Source organism: Vipera berus (genome assembly GCF_964194415.1).
Source record: "Vipera berus genome assembly, chromosome: 4".
Taxonomy (NCBI): Eukaryota; Metazoa; Chordata; class Lepidosauria; order Squamata; family Viperidae; genus Vipera; species Vipera berus.
The window spans coordinates 8,837,072-8,859,176 of NC_138206.1; the positions used below are offsets into that span (position 1 = coordinate 8,837,072).

General features: G+C 40.2%; 1 protein-coding gene across 1 annotated transcript in view; it reads right to left on the minus strand.

Moving 5' to 3' along the window:
- The window catches only part of DLG2 (discs large MAGUK scaffold protein 2), a gene marked incomplete at both ends in the record, with an annotated part of 1,167,883 nt that overhangs the window by 934,829 nt on the left and 210,949 nt on the right, over positions 1-22,105 (minus strand). The window contains one exon of the mRNA XM_081327813.1: positions 1,236-1,307. Coding sequence (XP_081183939.1) covers positions 1,236-1,307 — 72 coding nt within the window. The remainder of the gene's footprint in view (positions 1-1,235; positions 1,308-22,105) is intronic.

Sequence of the window (22,105 nt, forward strand, 5' to 3'; positions counted from 1 at the left end):
AAAATCTGGAGACGTAAATGCATTATCTATTTTCACAGGATTGATTTAGTTCTATCCAAATTACTGTTTTCTCATCATAAAATGGGAACATAGTAGTTTAGAAACCCTGAACAATCCAGAATGAGATTTGGTTTTTTGACATCGGCACATTTTCTGCATAACTTGGGGGTCATTGGAAATAAATCAGACAAGAGACTCTTTTAGAAATCAAAATTTATACACCTCCAATATGCCACCCTGAAACCTCCTGCTTTTGACCAAGAGGTTCAACTGCATCACACTGACCACCAAAATCAAACTTCTGCTTTTCAGAACACATTTTTAAGTGGGTTGCACAGCACATTGACATATTTGTGATAATACTTCAACCAACCCTTATTTGTGTTAACAGAGGCATAAATCACACTCAGCTTAATAAGACATTAAATGCACTGTGTGCACAAATTTGCAGCTGCAGCCTGAAGTTGGAAATGGGCCATCTGAAATGTGAACTACATACAGTATAAACAAAAATAGAGAGAATCACAAGAGCAGAAAAATGTTTTTCCCCATGAACTTTACGCTAGCCATCACCAGCAGAACAATTACAGTTTTTCCCAATCCTATTCTGGTGGTGATCCTTGTTTAACAACTGCTTGCTCAATGTCATTGAAGTAGCCGTTTTATTGGACGTGTATTTTTGGCCCTTGCAGTATACCCAAGTGATCACAATTTGTCACCGACTCTGCTGGATTCCCTCAATCAAAATCAGTGGGAAGCCAGCTGGAAGTCGAAAGTCATGGTTACATGAGTTCTTTGCTTAATAACTCGCGTGGTCCTCGCTTAATGACAGCAACCAGGATTGCCAGAACTGTTGTCACTAAGTAGTGTGGTCCTATGATTTTTTTTTTCCAATTTACAACCTTGTCACTTAAGGACAGAGCTTCCGATTAGTGTTGTTAAACAAGAACTGCCAGTCCTGAAAACTAGCAAACTAATATTCTGCAGATTGCACGCTTGCAAAGAATTACGAAAACTCATAGCCAGAGCAAAAATTGCTAAAGCTAAATTTCAGAAGGAAATCTATGTAGATTGATGTGTGTCAGGTTCCCTCCATTGGGGTTTGGGAGGCTTCTTTCAGAACATTTTTTATTTTATTGCTAGGTCCTTGGGTCCTATTTCTAGCACACATCACTTTCCATCTTTCTTTCAAACCACCACACCAGAGAAGAAAGAGATGAAATATTCTCACTTACAGAATGTTGAATAGGCATCCATCCTGGCGATTCGACTGAACATTTGTGAGCAGGACATCTTGTGTGACTCTGCTGCAAACAATTGAAAAAGAAAAGAGAGAGGTTTGTGTAAAATTATCCGAACACCGTAAGGCCTTCCTCGACTTACAATCATTCATTTAACGACTGTTCAAAGTTACAGTGGCACTGAAAGAAATGACTTATGACTGTTTTTCAGACTTATAACCATTGCAGCATCCCCCTGGTCACATGATCAAAATTCAGATGCTTGGCAACTGATTCATATTTATGACGGTTGCAGTGTGCGATCAACCTTCTGCGACCTTCCGACAAGTAAAATCAGTGGAGAAGCCAGATTCACTTTGCTAACTTAACAACTGCAGTGATTCACTTAACAATTGTGGAAAGAAAGATTGCAAAAATTAACAAAATTAACACTTAAACCAAAATAGGAAATTTTGCCACACTGTGGCACTTTACCACAGAGAATCACTGTGGTTGTCATATTAGTAACACGGTTGTTAAGTGAATCTGGCTTCCCCATTGAGTTTGCTTGTCAGCAGGTCACAAAAGGTGATCACATGACACCGGGTCACTGCAACCGTCATAAATATGAACCAGCGTTACCAACACGAGTTATTTGGTACTGTCCACAAACATGGCCATCTTGCCATTAATTCTAACTCCAGATCATTTATCCACAAATTAAAATGCACTCACCCTACTATGTGTATCTCATCGCTTTTCAGAATTACCCATTTGTTTGTACTCTCTATTTTCTACTTTTTAGCCCATTTCCTATCCTTGAGAGCCTCTGTCCCCTTATCTCACATCAGCTGAGTTGCCCAAAGGCCTTTGGGGATTTCATCAAAGACATTTCAAAGTCTGTATGCATATAATATTTATTGGATCGTTTTTGCTCAAAGAAGAATCCCAGATGCTAACAAACAAGAGCCTCCATGTTGCCCTTCCCAAATTCAGCCTAGAAATTATATCACCATCTAATACAATTAGATGGTGATAGTTTTGCCAAGCTACTGACGTTACAGGTAGTCCTCGACTTACGACCACAACTGGGCCCAAAATTTCTGTTGCTAAGCGAGAAAGTTATTAAGTGAATTTTGCCCCACTTTACAACCTTCCTTGCCACAGTTCTTTAAGTGAATCGCTGCAGTTGTTAAGTTAATAACACAGGTGTTACAGTAAGTGCATCTGGCTTCCCCATTGACTTTGCTTGTCAGAAGGTCGCCAAAGGGGACCACCGGGGCATTGCAGCCGTCATAAATGTGAGTCAGTTGCCAAGGGCCTGAATTTTGATTACATGACCATGGGGATGCTGCAGTGGTCGTAAGTGTGAAAAACGGTCATAAGTCACTTTTTCAGTGCCGTTGTAATTTCAAACGGTCGCTAAATGAACTGTTGTAAATTGAGGACTAGCTTTAGTCCTGGATTCTCCTTTGCAATATAAGACGCATATGTCCACAGCCATTCCCTAGCACCGTGGTGGCGAACCTATTTCACTCGTGCCACAGGTGGCACGCAGAGCCCTCTCTGTGGGCACGCGTGCCGTCACCCCAGTCCTAGGCCTTCAGCTGGGTTTTATAAAAGCTTTTCACTTTAGGCCTCCACCGCCGTGTGCAAAAAAAAAGGTTCAATCAATCAATTTCAACTTCTTGCGGGGGAAAAAAAAAGATCTCGCAAAGTTGGAATTGATTGATTGAGCTTTTTAGTCCCACCCAGTCTGCTGTTACCACCGCAGCCACGCCCACCCAATGGGCCACACCCACCCAATGGGCCACGCCCACCCAGCACCTGAGGATACATAAGTGGGTTTTGGGTTGCAGTTTGGGCACTCGGCCTCTAAAAGGTTCGTCCTCACTGCCCTAGCATAACAAAATATAACGAGAGAAGAGGGAAATTATTGTCTCCGCTTGAACTTTTATTCTGTGTTATGCCTGCAGTTCGTTAGCATGAGATCAGTTAGAATCTAAAAGAATGAAACATAATTTAACATCCAGCTTCCTGCAGATAGAAGACATCTCTTCTCCACAAAGGACAACATGAACATTTTCCTTGCTGTTCATTGCAACTTAATTTTTATTTATCCAAAGACAATGCACCAGCTGAAATTAATAAAATCAAGGGCAATTTTGTAATTGAATTGTAACAGCTCAAGATGATTTAACTCTGTTTTCTAATTACACCATAAACTACCCTGTGTGATCAAAGAGATAGAAAATTAATATTCCACACAGAGGCTGATATCTAACTTCTGGTGTTTAGCAAGATATTCAATAAAAGATGGAGGGCGAGTAATAGATTTGAATTTATCGCAAGATCCCAGGAGGATTATCTTTAGCTTCTCACTCTCAATTAGCAGCAATGTTAATTACATGTCAGCAAGTCCAATTCAACCTCTAATGACACAGGCTCCCCATTGTATTGCTGCCTAAATTATATTATTGCAATAAAGAGCACATAGTAGTAAACAGATTGGATTTTTATGGAGAATTTGAAATGTGTCCTTCACAGTGATTCCAGCTCACCGATCTTGACATTATAATTCTCTACTTTCCCATCTTGAAATATGACCTTTCTTATACAGAAGGATACCAAATGCTCTTCAATTTGGTACATCCTGTATTTATTTGCTTGGCAGAGAAATGTCCATGATTGAAGAACTGTAAACATATCTTCAAATATTGAATACAAGTAATCCTTGACGGGTCTATGACAATTTGCCACGGACAACTCATCACAGACAATTTGCCATGGACAACTCATCACGGACAACTCACCATGGACAACTCAGCACAGCCAACTTGCTACGGACAACTCGCCATGGACAACTCAGCCAACTTGCTATGGACAACTCACCACAGACAACTTCTTACAGACAACTCACCATGGACAACTTGCCACAGCCAACTTGCTATGGACAACTCACCAGGACCAACTCACCATGGTCAACTTGCCACAGCCAACTTGGTGTAGGACAACTCACCATGGTCAACTCGCCACAAGACAACTCGTTGTGGGACAAAAGTTACACTAATATCAAAAAAATAGTGACATAGAATCAGTGAAGAAAGGATACTAAAAGAGGGACAGAATAAAATGTGAATGGCAAAAATGTAAATAGTTTTTTATTTATTTTAAATAATTAAATAGAATTGTTAAATTGTCCCGCAGTCTGTTGTCCCACAGCTAGTTGGCTGCGGTGAGTTCGCTGTGACAAGTTGTCCCATTTCCGTACTTGACTAACAAAGTTAATGGGAGAATCTGGTTATGCTTAATGACCGCGTGTTCCACTTAACAACCTCAGTGATGCACTTAACAACTGTGGCAAAAAAAGGTCATAAAAGTGGGCAAGACTCAGTTAATCACTTGCTTAGCAACAGAAATTCTGTTGGCCCCACTTCTGGACATAAGTTGAGTACTACCTACAATAAAAGAAACACCATACAGGTAGTCCTTGACTTACAATAGTTCATTTAGTGAGCATCTGTAGTTACCACAACTCTTACCAGAGTTGTTAGTTACCAGAACAGAAGAGAATTTATTGGCCAAGTGTGATTGGACACACAAGGAATTTGTCTCCTTGCATAAGCTCTCAGTGTACACACAAACAACAAAGTGATACGTCTTGGATCATAAATCATAAGGTACAAACAAAAATTGATAAATCATAATATATCAATAGGGGAAGGTAGTAGAGAGATGAGAGGTGAGAAAAATTAATTATCCAATTATTACCCAATTATGAGAAGATTATCCAATCTACTATCCACCCTAGTGAGACCACACCTGGAATACTGCAACCAATTTTGGTCACCATACTACAAAAAAGATGTTGAGACCTTGGAAAAAGCTGAGAGAAGAGCAACCAAGATGATCAAAGGCCTGGGTTTGGCTAGTCTAAAGAAAAGAAGAAATAGGGGAGACATGATAGCAGTGTTCCAGTATCTGAGTGGCTGCCACAAGGCAGAGGGGGGCAGGTTGTTCACCAGAGCACCAGAGGGAAGGATGAGAAACAATGGCTGGAAACTCATCAAAGAGAGAAGCAACCTGGAATTAAGGAAAAATTTCCTTGTCACTTGTCTGAGATGGTATAGGTTCTCCTGCTTGAGCGGTGGGCTGGACTAGAAGACCTCCAAGGTCCCTTCCAGCTCTATTCTATTCCATTCCATTCTATTCTATTCTATTCTATTCTATTCTATTCTATTCTATTCCATTCCATTCCATTCCATTCCAGTCCAGTCCAGTCCAGTCCAGTCCAGTCCAGTCCAGTCCAGTCTAGTCTAGTCTAGTCTAGTCTAGTCTAGTCTAGTCTAGTCCTCGACTTACAACAACTATACATTTAGTGACCATTCGAACCTACAATGGCATTTTTCACACTTACAACGGTTGCAGTATCCTCATGGTCACATGATCAAGATTCAAGCATTTGGCAGCTGACTCCTATTTATGATGGTGCAGTGTCCTGCGGGTCATGTGATCACATTTGCGACATTCTGACAAACAAAGTCAACAGAGTAGCCAAGTTTGCTGAACAGCCATGTGACTAACTTAACAGCTGCAATGATTAACAACTGTGGAAAGAACGGCCGTAAAATTAAGAACTGTCTTGCTTAATAGCAGAAATGTTGGGCTCAATTGTGGTCGTACGTCGAGGACTACTTGTAATCCAATAATGTAATCTTGTATTCAGTCCCAGTGAATTGACTGTATTTGCCCCATTAAGCTTAACTGAGCTTCCTTATTCCTGACCTGTATTTAGAACTAGAATGGGACAATTTGCCACATCATACACACCCCATGGCCTTTTGCATAATTTGTTTAATGATTTTATTCCACCATTTCTTCGATATTAGGGTAAGGCTTGGGCCACGGCGAGTTGTCCCACAGTGAGTTGGTTGTGTCAACTTGGCCTTGGCAAATTGGTCACAGTGAGTTGGCCATGGAGAGTTGTCCATTTAGAGCTGTGATAGAAAGCTGCATATCATGCTGTTAAAAAGTATATATTAAGCATGAAACTGAAATCTGCAAAATCCCACAGGCAACTGAGGGCCAAGAGGCATTTTCCCCATGACACTACTTAATTTTGCATTTTACAGAAAAATCCTTCCTCTCTGCCTAGCCTATTTCTACAATTTGCCAGCCCCAATTCATAATCACATTATAGCTTCAATGGTACAGCTATTCTGTAACTCAATATATAGATTGCTGTACCGATCTTAAATATAATACTTGTTATGTGCTTATCCAATGTTTCCATTAACATATCCTTCTCCACGTGTGATAGGTTTGCCGAAGAGATTACTCAGTTCAGTTCACAACGATTTAAACTTGTAGTTATTTCCTTAAATTAGACATCCCTAATCTGGATATCATCCAAGTGTGTGGACTTCAGTTCCCAGATATCCTTAAGCCAGCGCTGACATGGTGAAGAATTCTGGAATGAGATGTCCAGACAATTGGAGGTTGGGAAAAGTTGTATCTTAGCATAGAATCGAATAACAGAGTTGGAAGGGACCTTGTAGGTCACCTAGTCCAACCCCCCATACCCCCCACCCAAGCAGAAGACCCTACACCAGGGGTCTTCAAACTTGGCCCTTTTATGACTTGTGGATTTCAACTCCCAGAATTCCTCAGCCAGGCACGCTGGCTGCGGAATTCTGGGAGTTGAAGTCCACAAGTCATAAAAGGGCCAAGTTTGAAGACCACTGCCCTACACCGTTTCTGACAGATGGCAGTCCAGTCTCTTCTTGAAAGCCTCCAGTGATGAAGCACCAACAAGATCTGAAGGCAGTCTCTTCCATTGGTTGATTGTTCTCACTGTCAGAACATCTCTCCTTATTTCCAGGTTGAATCTCTTCTTGATCAGTTTCCATGCTTTATTTCTTGTCTGGCCTTCAGGTTCTTTGGAAAATAGGTTGACCCCCTTCCTCTCTGTGACAGCCCCTCAAATATTGGAACACTGCTATCATGTCTCCCCTGGTCCTTCTCTTCACTAGACTAGCCAGGCCTAGTTCCTGTAGTCATTCTTCATATGTTTTAGCCTCAAGTCCCGTAATCATCTTTGTGGCTCTTCTCTGCACTTTTTCTAGAGTCTCAACATCTTTTTTAAATTGTGGAGACCAAAATAGGTTGCAGTATGCTAAGTGTGGTCTTACTAAGGCTTTATCGAGTGGTATTAGTACCTCACGTGATCTTGACTGAATCCCTCTGTTAATGCAATTTAGGATTGTATTGGCTTTTTTTGGCTGCCATCGCACACTGTTAGCTCATATTTCATATGAATACAGCTAACACTTGATTTTTATTTTGGTAAAACTTCACCTTTTTCTTCTGTCCTGATTGGAGATGGGAAGGCCTGGGGGGGGGGGGGAACGGATTTTTTTTTTTTGTTTTTTCCCAAAGCTGGTTTTTTTCTGGAAAAATTGAAAAAAAGAAGTGTGGAATATGTCCTTTTCCAATGATAAATAATATCTATGATATAGTATTAAAACTATATCAGGGGTCCTCAACCTTGGCAACTTTAAGACTTGTGGACTTCAACTCCCAGAATTCCTCAGCCAGCAAGCTGGCTGAGGAATTCTGGGAGTTGAAGTCCACAAGTCTTAAAGTTGCCAAGGTTGAGGACCCCTGAACTATATAACATAAAGACCTTAAAGGAAAGATTTGATATTCAAACTATATAACATGAAGACCTTAATGGAAAGATTTCTCTGATTGTTAATGGTTTCTTGCTATTTTTTGTTGCTTTTGAGGGAAAGGGGGGGGGGTAGTTACCTGTTTTATTGCAAGCATAATACTTTTATGTACACTGTATTTCATGCAATTTGTAAAACTACTCCACTCTTTTTTTTTTCAATTTTTCCAAAATTTCTATTTTTACCAGGAAAAAGAAAACGGGGGGAAAACAGTGTTTTCTCATGACTTCAAAATTTCCAGAAATTTTACAACTCTAGCTCCTAACCAGCCCTCAAGGAGATTTTTTTAAAAAATGTAGTTTTGCGGGGGCAGGGTGTTTGAATAAACATTCTGTCATTTAAAAGTCAGATGGCTAAGTCATCTCATATATGTTTATTAAGAAAATATATATATACTGGACATTTCTCTTTCATGCCCTTCATGGCTATACAGGTAATGCTCAACTTCCAACTGCAACTGAGTCCAAAATTTCTGTTGCTAAGTGAGACAGCTGTTATGTAAGCTTTGCTCCATTTTACGACCTTTCTTGCCCGTTGTTAAGTGGCTCGCTGCAGTTGTTAAGTTAGTAATATGGTTGTTAAGTGAATCTGTCTTCCCCATTGACTTTGCTTGTCAGAAGGACGCAAAAGGGGATCACATGACCCCGGGACACTGCAACCGTCATAAATATGAGTCAGTTGCCAAGCATCCGAATTTTGATCACGTGGCCATGGGGATGTTGCAGTGGTCGTAAGCGTGAAAAACAATCATAAGTCACTCTTTTCAGGGCTGTTGTAAGACAAAGATGACCTGTAATTCTTCCTTGTAGGTTTAGGGCCTTCAGTGGTAATGCAGCAGTGAATGAGCCAACAAAGCAGAGCGAAAAACTAAATTGTTTCACTGGTACAGCAGATCTGGGCTGCAAAAATCCAGATAGCCAGTAGGTGGCAACCAAGAGACCCTGAAAATCCTTTGCCACCAAAACTCCAAGCAAAATCCTGACCACAAATGTTGGCTCCCGGCCCTCTTCCCTATCTCCACTTAAACCAAGCAGCTGAGATGTTTGGAACTTTTTGAAGACTTGCTTCTTTCCAATATTCATGGACCACAAGAATAGAATAGAATAGAATAGAATAGAATAGAATAGAATAGAATAGAATAGAATAGAATAGAATAGAATAGAATAGAATAGAATAGAATAGAATAGAATAGAATAGAAGCTGGAAGGGACCTTGGAGGTCTTCTAGTCCAGCCCCCTGCTCAAGCAGGAGAACCTATACCATCTCAGACAAGTGACTGTCCAGTCTCTTCTTAAAAACCTTCAGTGATAAGGTGCCCATGATTTCTGGTGGCAAGCTGTTCCACTGGTTAATTGTCCTCATTGTCAGAAAGTTTCTCCTTAATTCCAGGTTGCTTCTCTCTTTGATCAGTTTCCAACCATTGTTTCTTGTCCTGCCTTCTGGTCCTTTGGAGAATCATTTGATCCCCTATTTAATACTTAAAATAAAGCAGTAGGATTGATTAGCCAGAATTATATTAAGGTTGGAAGCTGGGTGTAGAGAAGTGCAGAGATAGCCTTGACAAAGGAATATAAGAGTCCGCAGGACGGCCATTAAAAACATTAAATGAAAACACAGCCTTAGGATAAGGGGATGCATGAAAAGATGCTGAGATTCTAGAAAGTATGCAAAGATGATTAGAGGATCGGAGGCTAAAACGTATGAAGAACAGTTGCAGGAACTGGCTATGTCTAAACTGTGCCTAGTTTAATGAAAAGAAAGACTGGGGTGACATGATAGCAGTGTTCCAATATCTAAAGGGCTGTCACGAAGAAGAGGCACCTGAACACAGGACAAAAAGCAAAGGATGGAAACTAATCAAGGACAGAAGCAACCTGGAATTAAGGAGAAATTTCCGGACGGTTAGAACAATTAATCAGTGGAACGATTTGCCCCCAGAAGTTGTGGGTGCTCCATGCCTGGAGATTTTTTTAGGAGAGACAGGACAGCCATTTGTCTGAAATGGTATAAGGTTTCCTGCCTGAGCAGGGGGTTGGACTAGATGACCTCCAAGGTCCCTTCCAACTCTGTTATTCAGTTATTCTGTTAAAATAACCCCACCTTGATTCTCATTGATATAAAAGAGGACAGAGAAACATTCCGGCAAGCTTTCAAGATTCTGTTATTACACCTCACAACAATAATGCAGCGTTCCTGTCATCCTTGTGGTTTCCATTTCTTGACTTGGCCGATAGGGTGCTGGATGTTTTTATTTACCAAACTTATATGTTGGCCATCTCTTCTGAAGAGACACTAGGATAATGGATAATTTTATTCGTTATCCCTCCATCCATCCATTAGCAACACTCGTCGGCTAATTCAAATGTTTAGCCATTTATTTTTTAAAAATCATATTAATTGCTTTAATTATCCAATGGGTTCACACTTGTTTCAGAACCTATATGTCAATAGGTTCCTTTTTATTTTTCAAAATACCCTTTTGACATGGATGCTACTGTGGGTGTTTATTAATATCTTCTCCAGAATGCCCCAGAGTTACATCTCTCTAACATTTTTCTGGCAAATAGAGGAAAGAATTTTTTTTAAAAAAAAAACCAACCCCAGTGTGGCAATAATCATTTTTCCCTTTTTTTTATGAGAGTCCCATTTTTCCCTAAAATGCCCTAGAATAATATAACAATCAAGGCATATATAGGAGGAAATTGGTAGCTAAGTGCAGAGAATTAATTGCCACTATGACACGGATATCTTCTGAATACATTCATCATTGCTTGCATTCATTTCCTGCCTCTGGTTTTTTTTTCTTCATTAATTTTCCAAACGCACACTCTCAGTTACCTCAGAACATTTCTAGACCAGTTTTTTGCCTCATGCATTTTGACGGAAGAGCTGTTTTTGAACTTTCTTTCAAAACACAGGAGCGTTTGAGGGAACGTTTCTCAGGGATTTAGGATACATTCTCGTTATTTAATCATGAATTGGCCAAAGGGCCTTGAATAAATGACTTATCCTACTGCACAATCATCTCTCCAGCGGGGCCCGTTGATTTTATAGCCACTGCAGAAGCAGAGCCATGGTCTAGGGAAGGGGTAGGCAAACTTGGCTCTTTTATGACTCGTGACTTCAACTCCCAGAATTCCTGAGCCAGCCTGGGGGAAACTTTGGCCCCTTCATGACTTGTGGACTTCAACTCCCAGAATTCCTGAGCCAGCCTGAGGGAAACTTTGGCCCCTTCATGACTTGTGGACTTCAACTCCCAGAATTCCTGAGCCAGCCTGGGGGAAACCTTGGCCCCTTCATGACTTGTGGACTTCAACTCCCAGAATTCCTGAGTCAGCCTGAGGGAAACTTTGGCCCCTTCATGACTTGTGGACTTCAACTCCCAGAATTCCTGAGTCAGCCTGAGGGAAACTTTGGCCCCTTCATGACTTGTGGACTTCAACTCCCAGAATTCCTGAGCCAGCCATGCTGAGGGGAAAGGGAGCCGTTTCCAAGCTGAGCCATGCTGGGTCAGGAATTCTGGGAGTTGAAGTCCACGAGTCATAAAAGAGCCAAGGTTACCTATCCCTGGTCTAGGGCAGCAGCCACCAATCTTTTGGGCACCAGGGACCAGTTCTGGGGAGAGAGGTTTTTCCACAGACTGGAGGGGAAGTGGTTTCGTGTTCTGCCTGCATCCCGTGCTTGGGGCTTTGCTTGTTTTTTTGGACCGGTTTCCGGCATGCCGTGGATCGGTGGCAGTCCATGGACCAGGGGTTGGGGACCCCTGTTCTAGGGTCGTCAAAAATGGGAAGAAAGGGTGTTTTTTAACATCTTTTTCAAAATAACACATTTTATTAAAAAAGCAGAAGCTTTCTAAACAGATTTAACAACTCTTTCTGGCCCTCAGTTAGAATTCTTTTAAAAAATAATAATACTGTACTACATCCTTTGGCTGGATGCAGCAAGAAAGCAAAAAAAAAATGCTTGGCAGAACACATCTAAAAAATGCCAGGCACCATCTGCAGAAGATTTAAAAAGGGCATCTATTGCGTTTTCACATGAGAAGGTTGTGGTGTTGCGATCTTGTAGAAACGCAGACTGTTTTTTAAGAAGAGGGTGGACAATCATTTGTCTGAAATGAGGTAGGATTTCCTGCCTGAGCAAGGGGTTGAACTAGAAGACCTCCAAGGACCCTTCCAACTCTGTTATTCCATTATCATGCCAAATTATAATCCTGCCTTTTCTCTTGCGGAAAGGCAGGGTTTGGCAACTCATTGTTGCATCCACACACAAAATAGAAGTAATCCTCAACTTGCAATCATTTGTTTAGTGACTGTTCGAAGATACAGTGGCACTGAATAAGGTGACCAATGATGAGTTATGACTGTTGCAGCATCCCATGTTCACGTGACCAAAATTTGGGCGCCTGGCAACTTGCATGTATTTATGACAGTTGCACTGTCCTGGGGTCATTTGAACACTATTTGTAATCTTCCCAGCTGGCTTCCCACAAGCACCACAATGTAAAAAAGATGTTGAGACTCTAGAAGGAGTCCAGAGAAGAGCAAGAAAGATGATCAGGGGACTGGAAGCTAAAAGATACCAAGAACGGTTGCTGGAATTGGGTATGTCTAGTTTAATGAAGAGAAGGACGACAGGTGACATGATAGCAGTGTTCCAGTATCTCAGGGGCTGCCACAAAGAAGAGGGAGTCAGGCTATTCTTCGCTCATTTTGCCGGGACCTGAAAACTTGGCTCTTCGATCTGTTTGGTCCAGACTGTGGGGTTGTTAATTTAACTGGGTTTTAGATTTACTCTTGGGGCTTGAATTTAATTTAATTGTTTTATTTGTTTTTAATTTTTTGTATTCATGGTTTTAACTGCCCTGTAAACCGCCCTGAGTCCTACGGGAATAGGGCGGTATACAAATCCAATAAAATAAATAAATAAATAAATATTCTCCAAAGCGCCTGAAGGCAGGACAAGAAGCAATGGATGGAAACTAATCAAGGAGAGAAGCAACCTAGAACTAAGGAGAAATTTCCTGATAGTTAGAACTATTAATCAATGGAACAACTTGCCTGCAGAAGTAGTGAATGCTCCAACACTGGAAGTTTTCAAGAAGAGAGCGGACAACTATTTGTCTGAAATGGTATAGGTTATCCTGTTTGAGCAGGGGGCTGGACTAGAAGACCTCCAAGGTCCCTTCCAGTTCTATTCTATTCTATTCTATTCTATTCTATTCTATTCTATTCTATTCTATTCTATTCTATTCTATTCTATTCTATTCTATTCTATTCTATTCTATTCTAATCTAATCAAAGTCCATGGGGGAAGCCAGGTTCATTTAATGACTGCATGATTCACTTAACAACTGCAATGATTCATTTAACAATGGTGGAAAATATGGTCATAAAATCGGGCAAAAGTCGCTTAACAAACTCCCTTGCTTATCAATGGGATTTGGGGGCTCAATTGTGGTCATAAGTCAAGGACTACCTGTATGGCAATGCTGATGTCCTGTCAAGTTTCAAGGCTCCAGGTTGTGGTTATAATTTTGCCTCCCCAAAATAAACCCTTCCCTCTGAATAATAATAATAATAATAATAATAATAATAATAATAATAATAATAATAATAATAATAATGATGATGATGATGATGATGATGATGATGATGATGATGATGATGAATGATGATGATGATGTTGGAAGGGACCTTGGGGCATTCACAACTTCTGGAGGCAGGTTGTTCCACTGATTAATTGTTCTAACTGTCAGGAAATTTCTCCTTCATTAAATTTCATTAGGTTTCATTAAATTCTAAAGAAAGAACTCAGAGGGAATATTAAGATGGATATGTGAGAAAATAGGGATATTCAAAACAATGGGGAAATGCACTATCAAAATCCACTCGAACTAAAACATACCACTTCAAACACTAAAGACCTTTTAAAACAAAAAACAAAAAAAACCCACCACCCTCTCAGAAATGCAGAAAGTGCTCTCCAGTGCTCCAAGAGGGAAATGAAATTTAAACAAAGCATAAACTCGGGTTAACCAAGTTATTCCACCTCTAACGATGGGGGGGTGAGGTGTTGCCCCCCGTTGATAGGGCTCGCAACTTGGGCGTCCTCCTGGATTCACGGCTCAATTTTGAAGATCACATAGGAGCCGTGACCAGGGGGGCTTTTGCACAGGTTCGCCTGGTGCGCCAGTTGCGTCCCTATCTGGACCGAGACGCCCTACGCACAGTTACTCATGCGCTTGTGACCTGTTAGAATATGTTGTTGAAAAAATGGTTTGTTTAACAGAGTATTATTAATACACAGTGGAAGTTGTACTGGGACTTTTAGGCAAACAGTAATGCACTAACACGAGTTTTATAACTTATTTTTACTCAGACAACAAAAAGAAACACAGTAAGAAATAGTCCAAGTATCAATCCAGTATCATGCACATAAAAGTCAGTCCATAAAAAACATAGTATCAAAATACAAAAGCTGCTTACCAATATCAAAAACAATATACACTGTAGCAAGCAGTTGATTCTTGAGAGAATAAATATCAAGTTAGCAAACAAGAGAACAAGAGGTATCCAAACACTAACATCAAACACATATACAAGAGCAACTACGTGTAACATCTAACTCTCTTTTATGTGGAATAATTACAGCCACACCCTAAGGCCGTTTAACTCCTTAAAGGTGCTTTTACTCCATTATATAATATTGTCACCCAAATCAAGTTTAATCTCTAACAATCTCCCCTTTTGGGTGGCATATTATACACATATTTTTACAATCTCAAATTACACATATCACAAACAGATTTATGCTTTATAGCACCCTGAGCTTTAGTAAACTGGTCAGCAATATTATCTTCAGTTGCACAATATTCCAGTTTAATCAAATTATCTTTAACACATTGTCTGACATTTAGATACCGTAGATCCGTATGTTTTGATCTAGTTTTCACTGCAGCATTAGTTGCTAATTTTATAGCTGCTTGATTGTCTTCATACACTTTTATTGGTTCATTACAATTTAAACCCATATCAAACAATAATTGTTTCCATACCAATAGCTCAGTACATAATAAAGATAAACAAGAAAATTCGGATTCAGTTGTTGATAAGCTTATATGCTTCTGTCTGTTAGACCTCCATCCTACTAAAGCGTTTCCCAATAATACAACCAATCCTGAAGTGGATTTCCTGGTTACAGTATCAGATGCAAAACTAGCATCTGCAAATGCTTTTAGTTCCAATTCCTTTGTTGGCTCTAGATATAGAGAATAATGTATGGTGTGCTTCAAATATCTTAAAACTCTTTTCGCACCTTGCCAACATCTGGTTGTAGGATTCTCACAATATCTAGCTAAATGATTAACTGTAAATGCTATGTCAGGTCTTGACCAGTTACATAAATACATCAAGCTGCCTATTAATGATTGATATATCTTTTTATCAAAGACATTGCTGTTATCTGCTGAACTCTCAAAACCTTGAACCATAGGTGTTTTTACTGGTTTACAGTTTTCCATATTATAACGTTTCAGCAAACCATTAATTTTCTTAGCTTGAGACAGTTTAAATCCTTTACTAGTCCTGACAATATCCAGCCCTAGATAATGACTAATAGCTCCTAGATCTTTTACTCTAAATTTTCTTTTTAACCCTGAAATTATTCTTTCAGTTTCTGTTTCATCTTTTGCTATAATAGCAATATCATCAGTGAATAATAATAACAATGATAATTCACTATTTTGCTGTTTTATAAATAAACAAGGATCTGCAGTACTAGCTTTAAATCCCAAACTATTTAACTCTTTTACTAAACATCTATTCCACTCATAACCTGACTGTTTTAAACCATACAAACTCTTATTCAGTTTCCAACAGTACCCTACCTTACTTTCTATTCCTGATGGAACTTTCATATATATATCATGGTTTAATGTTGCATGCAAATAAGCAGTTTCAATATCTACATGTTTTATACTATAATTCTTATTTGCTGCCCAAACTAAAGCAGCCCTAAGAGTGGAAGCTCTTAACGATGGGGAAAATACTTCATCATAATCACTATTATTCTGTGCAAATCCTTGAGCAACTAATCTTGCTTTATGTATTACCTCTCCTGTAACACTTTCTTTCATTTTAAAAACCCATTTACATCCAATTAACTTTTCTGTTTTAGGTATTTTAACCTCTTGATAAACATTAAGATCTTGCAAAGACTTTATTTCTTTATCCATAGCTACTTTCCAATTCTTTCTTTCATTCTCAGGATACATTTTTATTTCTTCAACATTAGAAGGTTCAATGTCTATTTGACAAATTAAACCTGCCTCGAAACGATCAGGCTGTCGTCTTTCCCTGTTAGACCTTCTGAGAATTATTGGACTTATAGGTACATTTACATTATTATCTTCTTCCTCTCCTGTCTCCACTATCAGTGGTTCTTGTTTGATCTCTCTAGCAGGTTCCTCCTCTTCTTTATCACTTTCATTTGAGGAGTTAGTTAAATCTTGTTGAGGAATATATACAATATCTTCTACCCTTTCCCAGCCTGACTGTTCTTGAAAAACAGCGCTAGAACTACAATAAATGTTTTTAGTACCTTTCTCCCAGAACCGATAAGACTTATGGTTTAACTCATAGCCAACAAAAAATAATTGTTTAGCTCTATGTTCTCCTTTATTTCTTATTGAACTTGGAATATGTACCCAAGCAGGTGTCCCAAATGTGTGAATATAACTAAGATTTGGTTTTCTCTTATACCATAAGGTATAAGGAATTTTACCTGTAGCTGAACTAACCACATTGTTTAAAATATGATTAGCACATTTTGCTGCTTCTCCCCATAAGCTATCAGGTAAACCAGAATCTTCAATCATAGATCTAATCATAGCTTGCAATGTTTGGCCCCTCCGTTCAACAAATGCATTATGCTGAGGTCTATAAGGAGCTGTACGTCTATGCTCTATTCCCTCTGAAACTAACAGCTCATTGAACTGTTTATTAACAAACTCAGTTCCATTGTCTGTTATTATGGTTTTTACATTTAACTGAGTTTTCCTTTGTACAAACTTGAGCCAATTAGATATTGTTTGTATAGTTTCAGTTTTTGACGTAAGAAGATAACAGAACCCATATCTGCTATAATGGTCTAGAATATTTAATATGTAGCAAGCACCCCCTAAACTGGGTTTCATAGGACCTATCAAATCCATAAATACCAGTTCTAATGGAGTTGTGGTTTTAAATCCATCTAACCTATTAGCTGGTGCTGCCCTGCTCTTTTCTCTACCACATACGTTACACTGCAGATATTTCTTACAAGCCTTTAACTTAAACCCATTAGACAAAGCTACAGTTCTTTTTAGTGTATTAAAATTCACATGACCCAATCTTCTATGTAATAAATGAATACATTCATCATGTGGTTTTTGATTTGTACAAGTAGTAGCCATTATAATAGGATCATTGCTAATTACAAACAAACCATCTTTCATATTAGCTATTAAGTTCACTTCATTCTTTTGAATAAGACATTCCTCCCCTTGGAAAGTAACTTTAAAACCTGCTTCCAATAATGCCTTAACTGATAATAGATTATAATCACATCTGGGAACATATAGCATTTCCAAATTTTGTTTTAAAAATGAACAGTAAACCTTACCCTCTCCAGAGACCTTGACTCTCCAGCCATTAGCCATAGAAATATATTTTTTACTAGACCTTATATTCTCAAAATCCCTTTTTATTTTTGAAATACAGTGTGTAGCTCCACTATCTACCACCCACCAATTGTGGTTATTAGTAGTTCTATTAGCTACAGCTACATTAATCAGCTTTTTATTCTTTCTATGGTTTTCCTTTCTCTGACAATTACTATTCTGACAAAACTTAGCAATATGTCCCTTTAACCCACAATTAAAGCATTTCCTTAAAATATAAGCAGATTCAGTCTTCTTTATTTCTTGTTGCAATGGCTCTCTCAACTGTTTTCTCTCCATACGACATCTTGATTCTTCCAACAACCTTCCAGTTATTGAAGAAACAGTTAGGTCTTCTTTGGACAAAACCTCCAAGGACGATACAAAGGCATCGTAGCTCTCATCCAATGATGATAAAATGATGTAAACCTGGTGAAGCTCTGAGAAAATAAGTTCTTTTTCTTGCAGTTCCAACAAAGTTGCTTTTATAAAGTTAAGGTGAGCTAACATATCGCCATTCTTTTCCAGTCTAGCTCTAAATAGCTTTCTGGTAAGATTTATATGAGCACCAACACTGTCCCGAACAAAAATCTTTTTCAACTTAGCCCAACATTTAGCAGCAGATTCTTCTCCACGCACATGGACTAGCTGTTGGTCTCCTAATGTTAGCCCAATGATAGATAAAGCCTTATCATTGTCTTTATTGAAGTCTACAATCTTCTTGTTATCTTCTTCATTAGTTGGATCCCAGGCAGTTACATCAGGAGGATTATGGACTATTTTCCAAAGACCTTGATTTTGTAATAACAAACTACATTGTGTAGACCAGGATACGTAGTTTGACCCATTAAGCCGGGTAATGCAGAATGGATTGAATAGTCCTTGTGCCATTGTCTGAATTTGAAAACTCAGTTAGGAAATATAAATACAATACTGTGCCTGTCCTCAGCACCACACTGGATCTGGGCCCATAACCATTGTTAGAATATGTTGTTGAAAAAATGGTTTGTTTAACAGAGTATTATTAATACACAGTGGAAGTTGTACTGGGACTTTTAGGCAAACAGTAATGCACTAACACGAGTTTTATAACTTATTTTTACTCAGACAACAAAAAGAAACACAGTAAGAAATAGTCCAAGTATCAATCCAGTATCATGCACATAAAAGTCAGTCCATAAAAAAACATAGTATCAAAATACAAAAGCTGCTTACCAATATCAAAAACAATATACACTGTAGCAAGCAGTTGATTCTTGAGAGAATAAATATCAAGTTAGCAAACAAGAGAACAAGAGGTATCCAAACACTAACATCAAACACATATACAAGAGCAACTACGTGTAACATCTAACTCTCTTTTATGTGGAATAATTACAGCCACACCCTAAGGCCGTTTAACTCCTTAAAGGTGCTTTTACTCCATTATATAATATTGTCACCCAAATCAAGTTTAATCTCTAACATGACCTCCCGTTTGGACTACTGTAACGCTCTCTACATGGGGCTGCCCTTGAAGACCACTCGGAGGCTTCAACTGGTGCAGAATGCGGCCGCGCGAGTTGTAATGGGGGTTTCCCGATACTCCCATGTAACACCTCTACTCCGCGAGCTGCATTGGCTTCCGGTTGCCCTCCGGGTGAAATTCAAGGTGCTGGTTATTACCTATAAAGCCCTACATGGCCTGGGTCCAGGGTATTTGAGGGAACACCTGCTGCCGGCTTCAAACGCCCTTCGCCCAGTGCGCTCCCACAGGGAGGGTCTGCTCAGGGTTCCGCCGGTAAGAGACTGCCGGCGGGTGACACCCAGGGATAGGGCCTTCTCAGTGGGAGCGCCTGCCCTCTGGAACCAGCTGCCGGTGGAGCTGAGGACTGCCCCCGACCTCCGATCATTCCGCCAGGGCCTGAAGACCTGGCTCTTTGAGCTCTCGGGCCCAGGCTGAGGAGAAAATTATTTTAATTGGGGTTTTTAATAGTACAGGGTTGATTTAATATTTTTTAACTTGGCTTTTAACTTTTGTATGTTTGATTTTTAACTCCCTGTAAACCGCCCTGAGTCCTCAGGGAAAGGGCGGTATATAAATGCAATAAAATAAAATAAATAAAATAAATAAAACCTCTTCTGCAGACTAAGAAAATTTCTGAAGAGACAGCAAGAGATCTCTTACTGCATATTTCATTATGTCGCTCCTGCTTTACCCAGCGACATCTAATGCTGGGTACTAATTTTGTATTCCTGATGGTAAATGCATGATCCTTAACTTGCAAGATTAAAATAGCTAGGGAAACCAAGGCACATCAAAACTCAGAAATTTTCCTTAGGAAATTTCCCTTATATGTCCCTTGGGAGGGTGGGGGGAGGGGAACACGATAACTCTCTTCTAGTTCTAGAGGGGCTGTCCCAGAGAAAGGGGGGCTCAAATCTATTCTCCAAAGCATATGAGGGCAGGACAAGAAGTAATCGGTGGAAGCTTGTCAAAGAGAGATCCAACCTAGAAGTAAGGAGAAATCATCTGACGGTGAGAACAATTAATCAGTGAAGTAGCTTGCCTCCTGGAGTTGTGGGACGCTCCATTGCTGGAGTTTTTCAAAAATGGACTGGACAACAATGGACCGGGATGGTATAAGATCTCCTGCCTTGAGTAGGTGGTTGGACTTGGACAGGGGTCCCCAACCCCGGGGCCGTGGACCTGTACCAGGCCACAGCATGCCAACAACCGGTCCGCACAAACAAGCAATGCCCCATCCGTGGGATGCAGGCAGCACACAAAACCACACAGTCTCCGGTCCGTGGAAAAACCTTTCTCCACGGAACTGGTCCCTGGTGCCCAAAAGGTTGTAGACCTCTGGACTAGATGATCTTTGAGTTCCCTTCCAGCCCTGATTCTAGGTCCTGTGTTCCCTAGATTTCAAACACATTGCTGAAGTGGGAGTAGCAGGCTTTTGTTCAATCCTCTCCCTCTTCTCTGCCTTCCCCACTCTCCGCGGTTTCTTAAATGCAAAAAGATATGAGGGACCCACAAAACAGTCAGAGGAAAAAGATGATACGAAAAACAGAATAACAGAGTTGGAAGGGACCTTGGAGGTCTTCCATTCCAAGGGAACAAAGGGGGTGATATGATAGCAGTCTTCCAATATCTCAGGGGCTGCCACAAAGAAGAGGGGGGTGGGGTCAACCTATTCTCCAAAGCTCCTGAAGGCAGGACGAAAAGCAATGGATGGAACTAATCAAGGAGAGAAGCAACCTAGAACTAAGGAGAAATTTCCTGACAGTGAGAACAATTAATTGGTTGAACAACCTGCCTCCAGAGGTTATGGGCGCTCCAACACTGGAGGCTTTTAAGAAGAGACTGGACTGCCATTTGTCTGAAATGGTATATGACAGGGGTAGGCCCCCTTGATGGAGTCACTGAAGCAGTAGGCATGAGCTTACATCCAGAAGATGGCAGAGGACAGGAAGGCCTGGAGGAACTTTGTCCATAGGGTCGTCGCAATGGGTCGGACACGACTTCGCAACTAACCACCACAACAGGCAACCTTGGCTCTTTTATGACTCGTGGACTTCAACTCCCACAATTCCTGAGCCAGCAGGAATTCTGGGAGTTGAAGTCCACGAGTCATAAAAGAGCCAAGGTTGCCTACCCCTGATATAGGGTCTCCTGGCTAAGCAGGGGGTTGGACTAGAAGACCCCTTCCAACTCTTGTTATTCTGTGATTTTCTCTGAACGTTGTTGTTTTCCTGCAAGACGTTTCATTACACAGTCAACCCAGCTTTGTCTTTTATTGCTTAGTGACCGATGTAAGGTGGAGGCCATTTGTTAACCCAGGTCTGAGGCTGAAAGGAATTTGAAGCCTAGGATGGCATTCTTTTGCCGTGCAAAGCTTTAGCAGTGGCATCCCATCATTCTTCCTGATTTGTATGTAGAGGGCGGAATTCTGTCCGTGCAGATCGAGCATAGCAGCGGCAAGGCTCAGGGCTCATTATATGCAAGGACGGACTTTGCACTGCTCATATGCTGCGTTTTCATTTTTCTGACTTGCAAGATGCAGCCCAGCGAGGCTACGCAGTATTAAAACCCTAATGGGCTCTGACCAAGCAACTAATTGCAGACTTTCTCTCTCAGTTGATGGTGCTTCTCATTGATCTTCTGAAACAAATCACCTCTTGTCTTTTAGTGCTAAAGCTGCACTCCCGAAAGACAATTCACAAAAAAATCAACAAACGATAAGTTAATGGAATTTTATTGGAAATTTCATTCAACCGAACAAGGTCCATGCTTGGAGATGCCATTTAACGCAGGGAGATCAAAGTAATCCTATTTTTTCGTTGCTTCCATAGAGACCAACAAAAGGGAAAAATGAAGAGATTTACCCAGCCTGATTCCTCCAGAAAATTACAATTAAGTACAGGGGGACCTGAGGCAATTACCATTTTTTAAGGAATAAATACGGGGG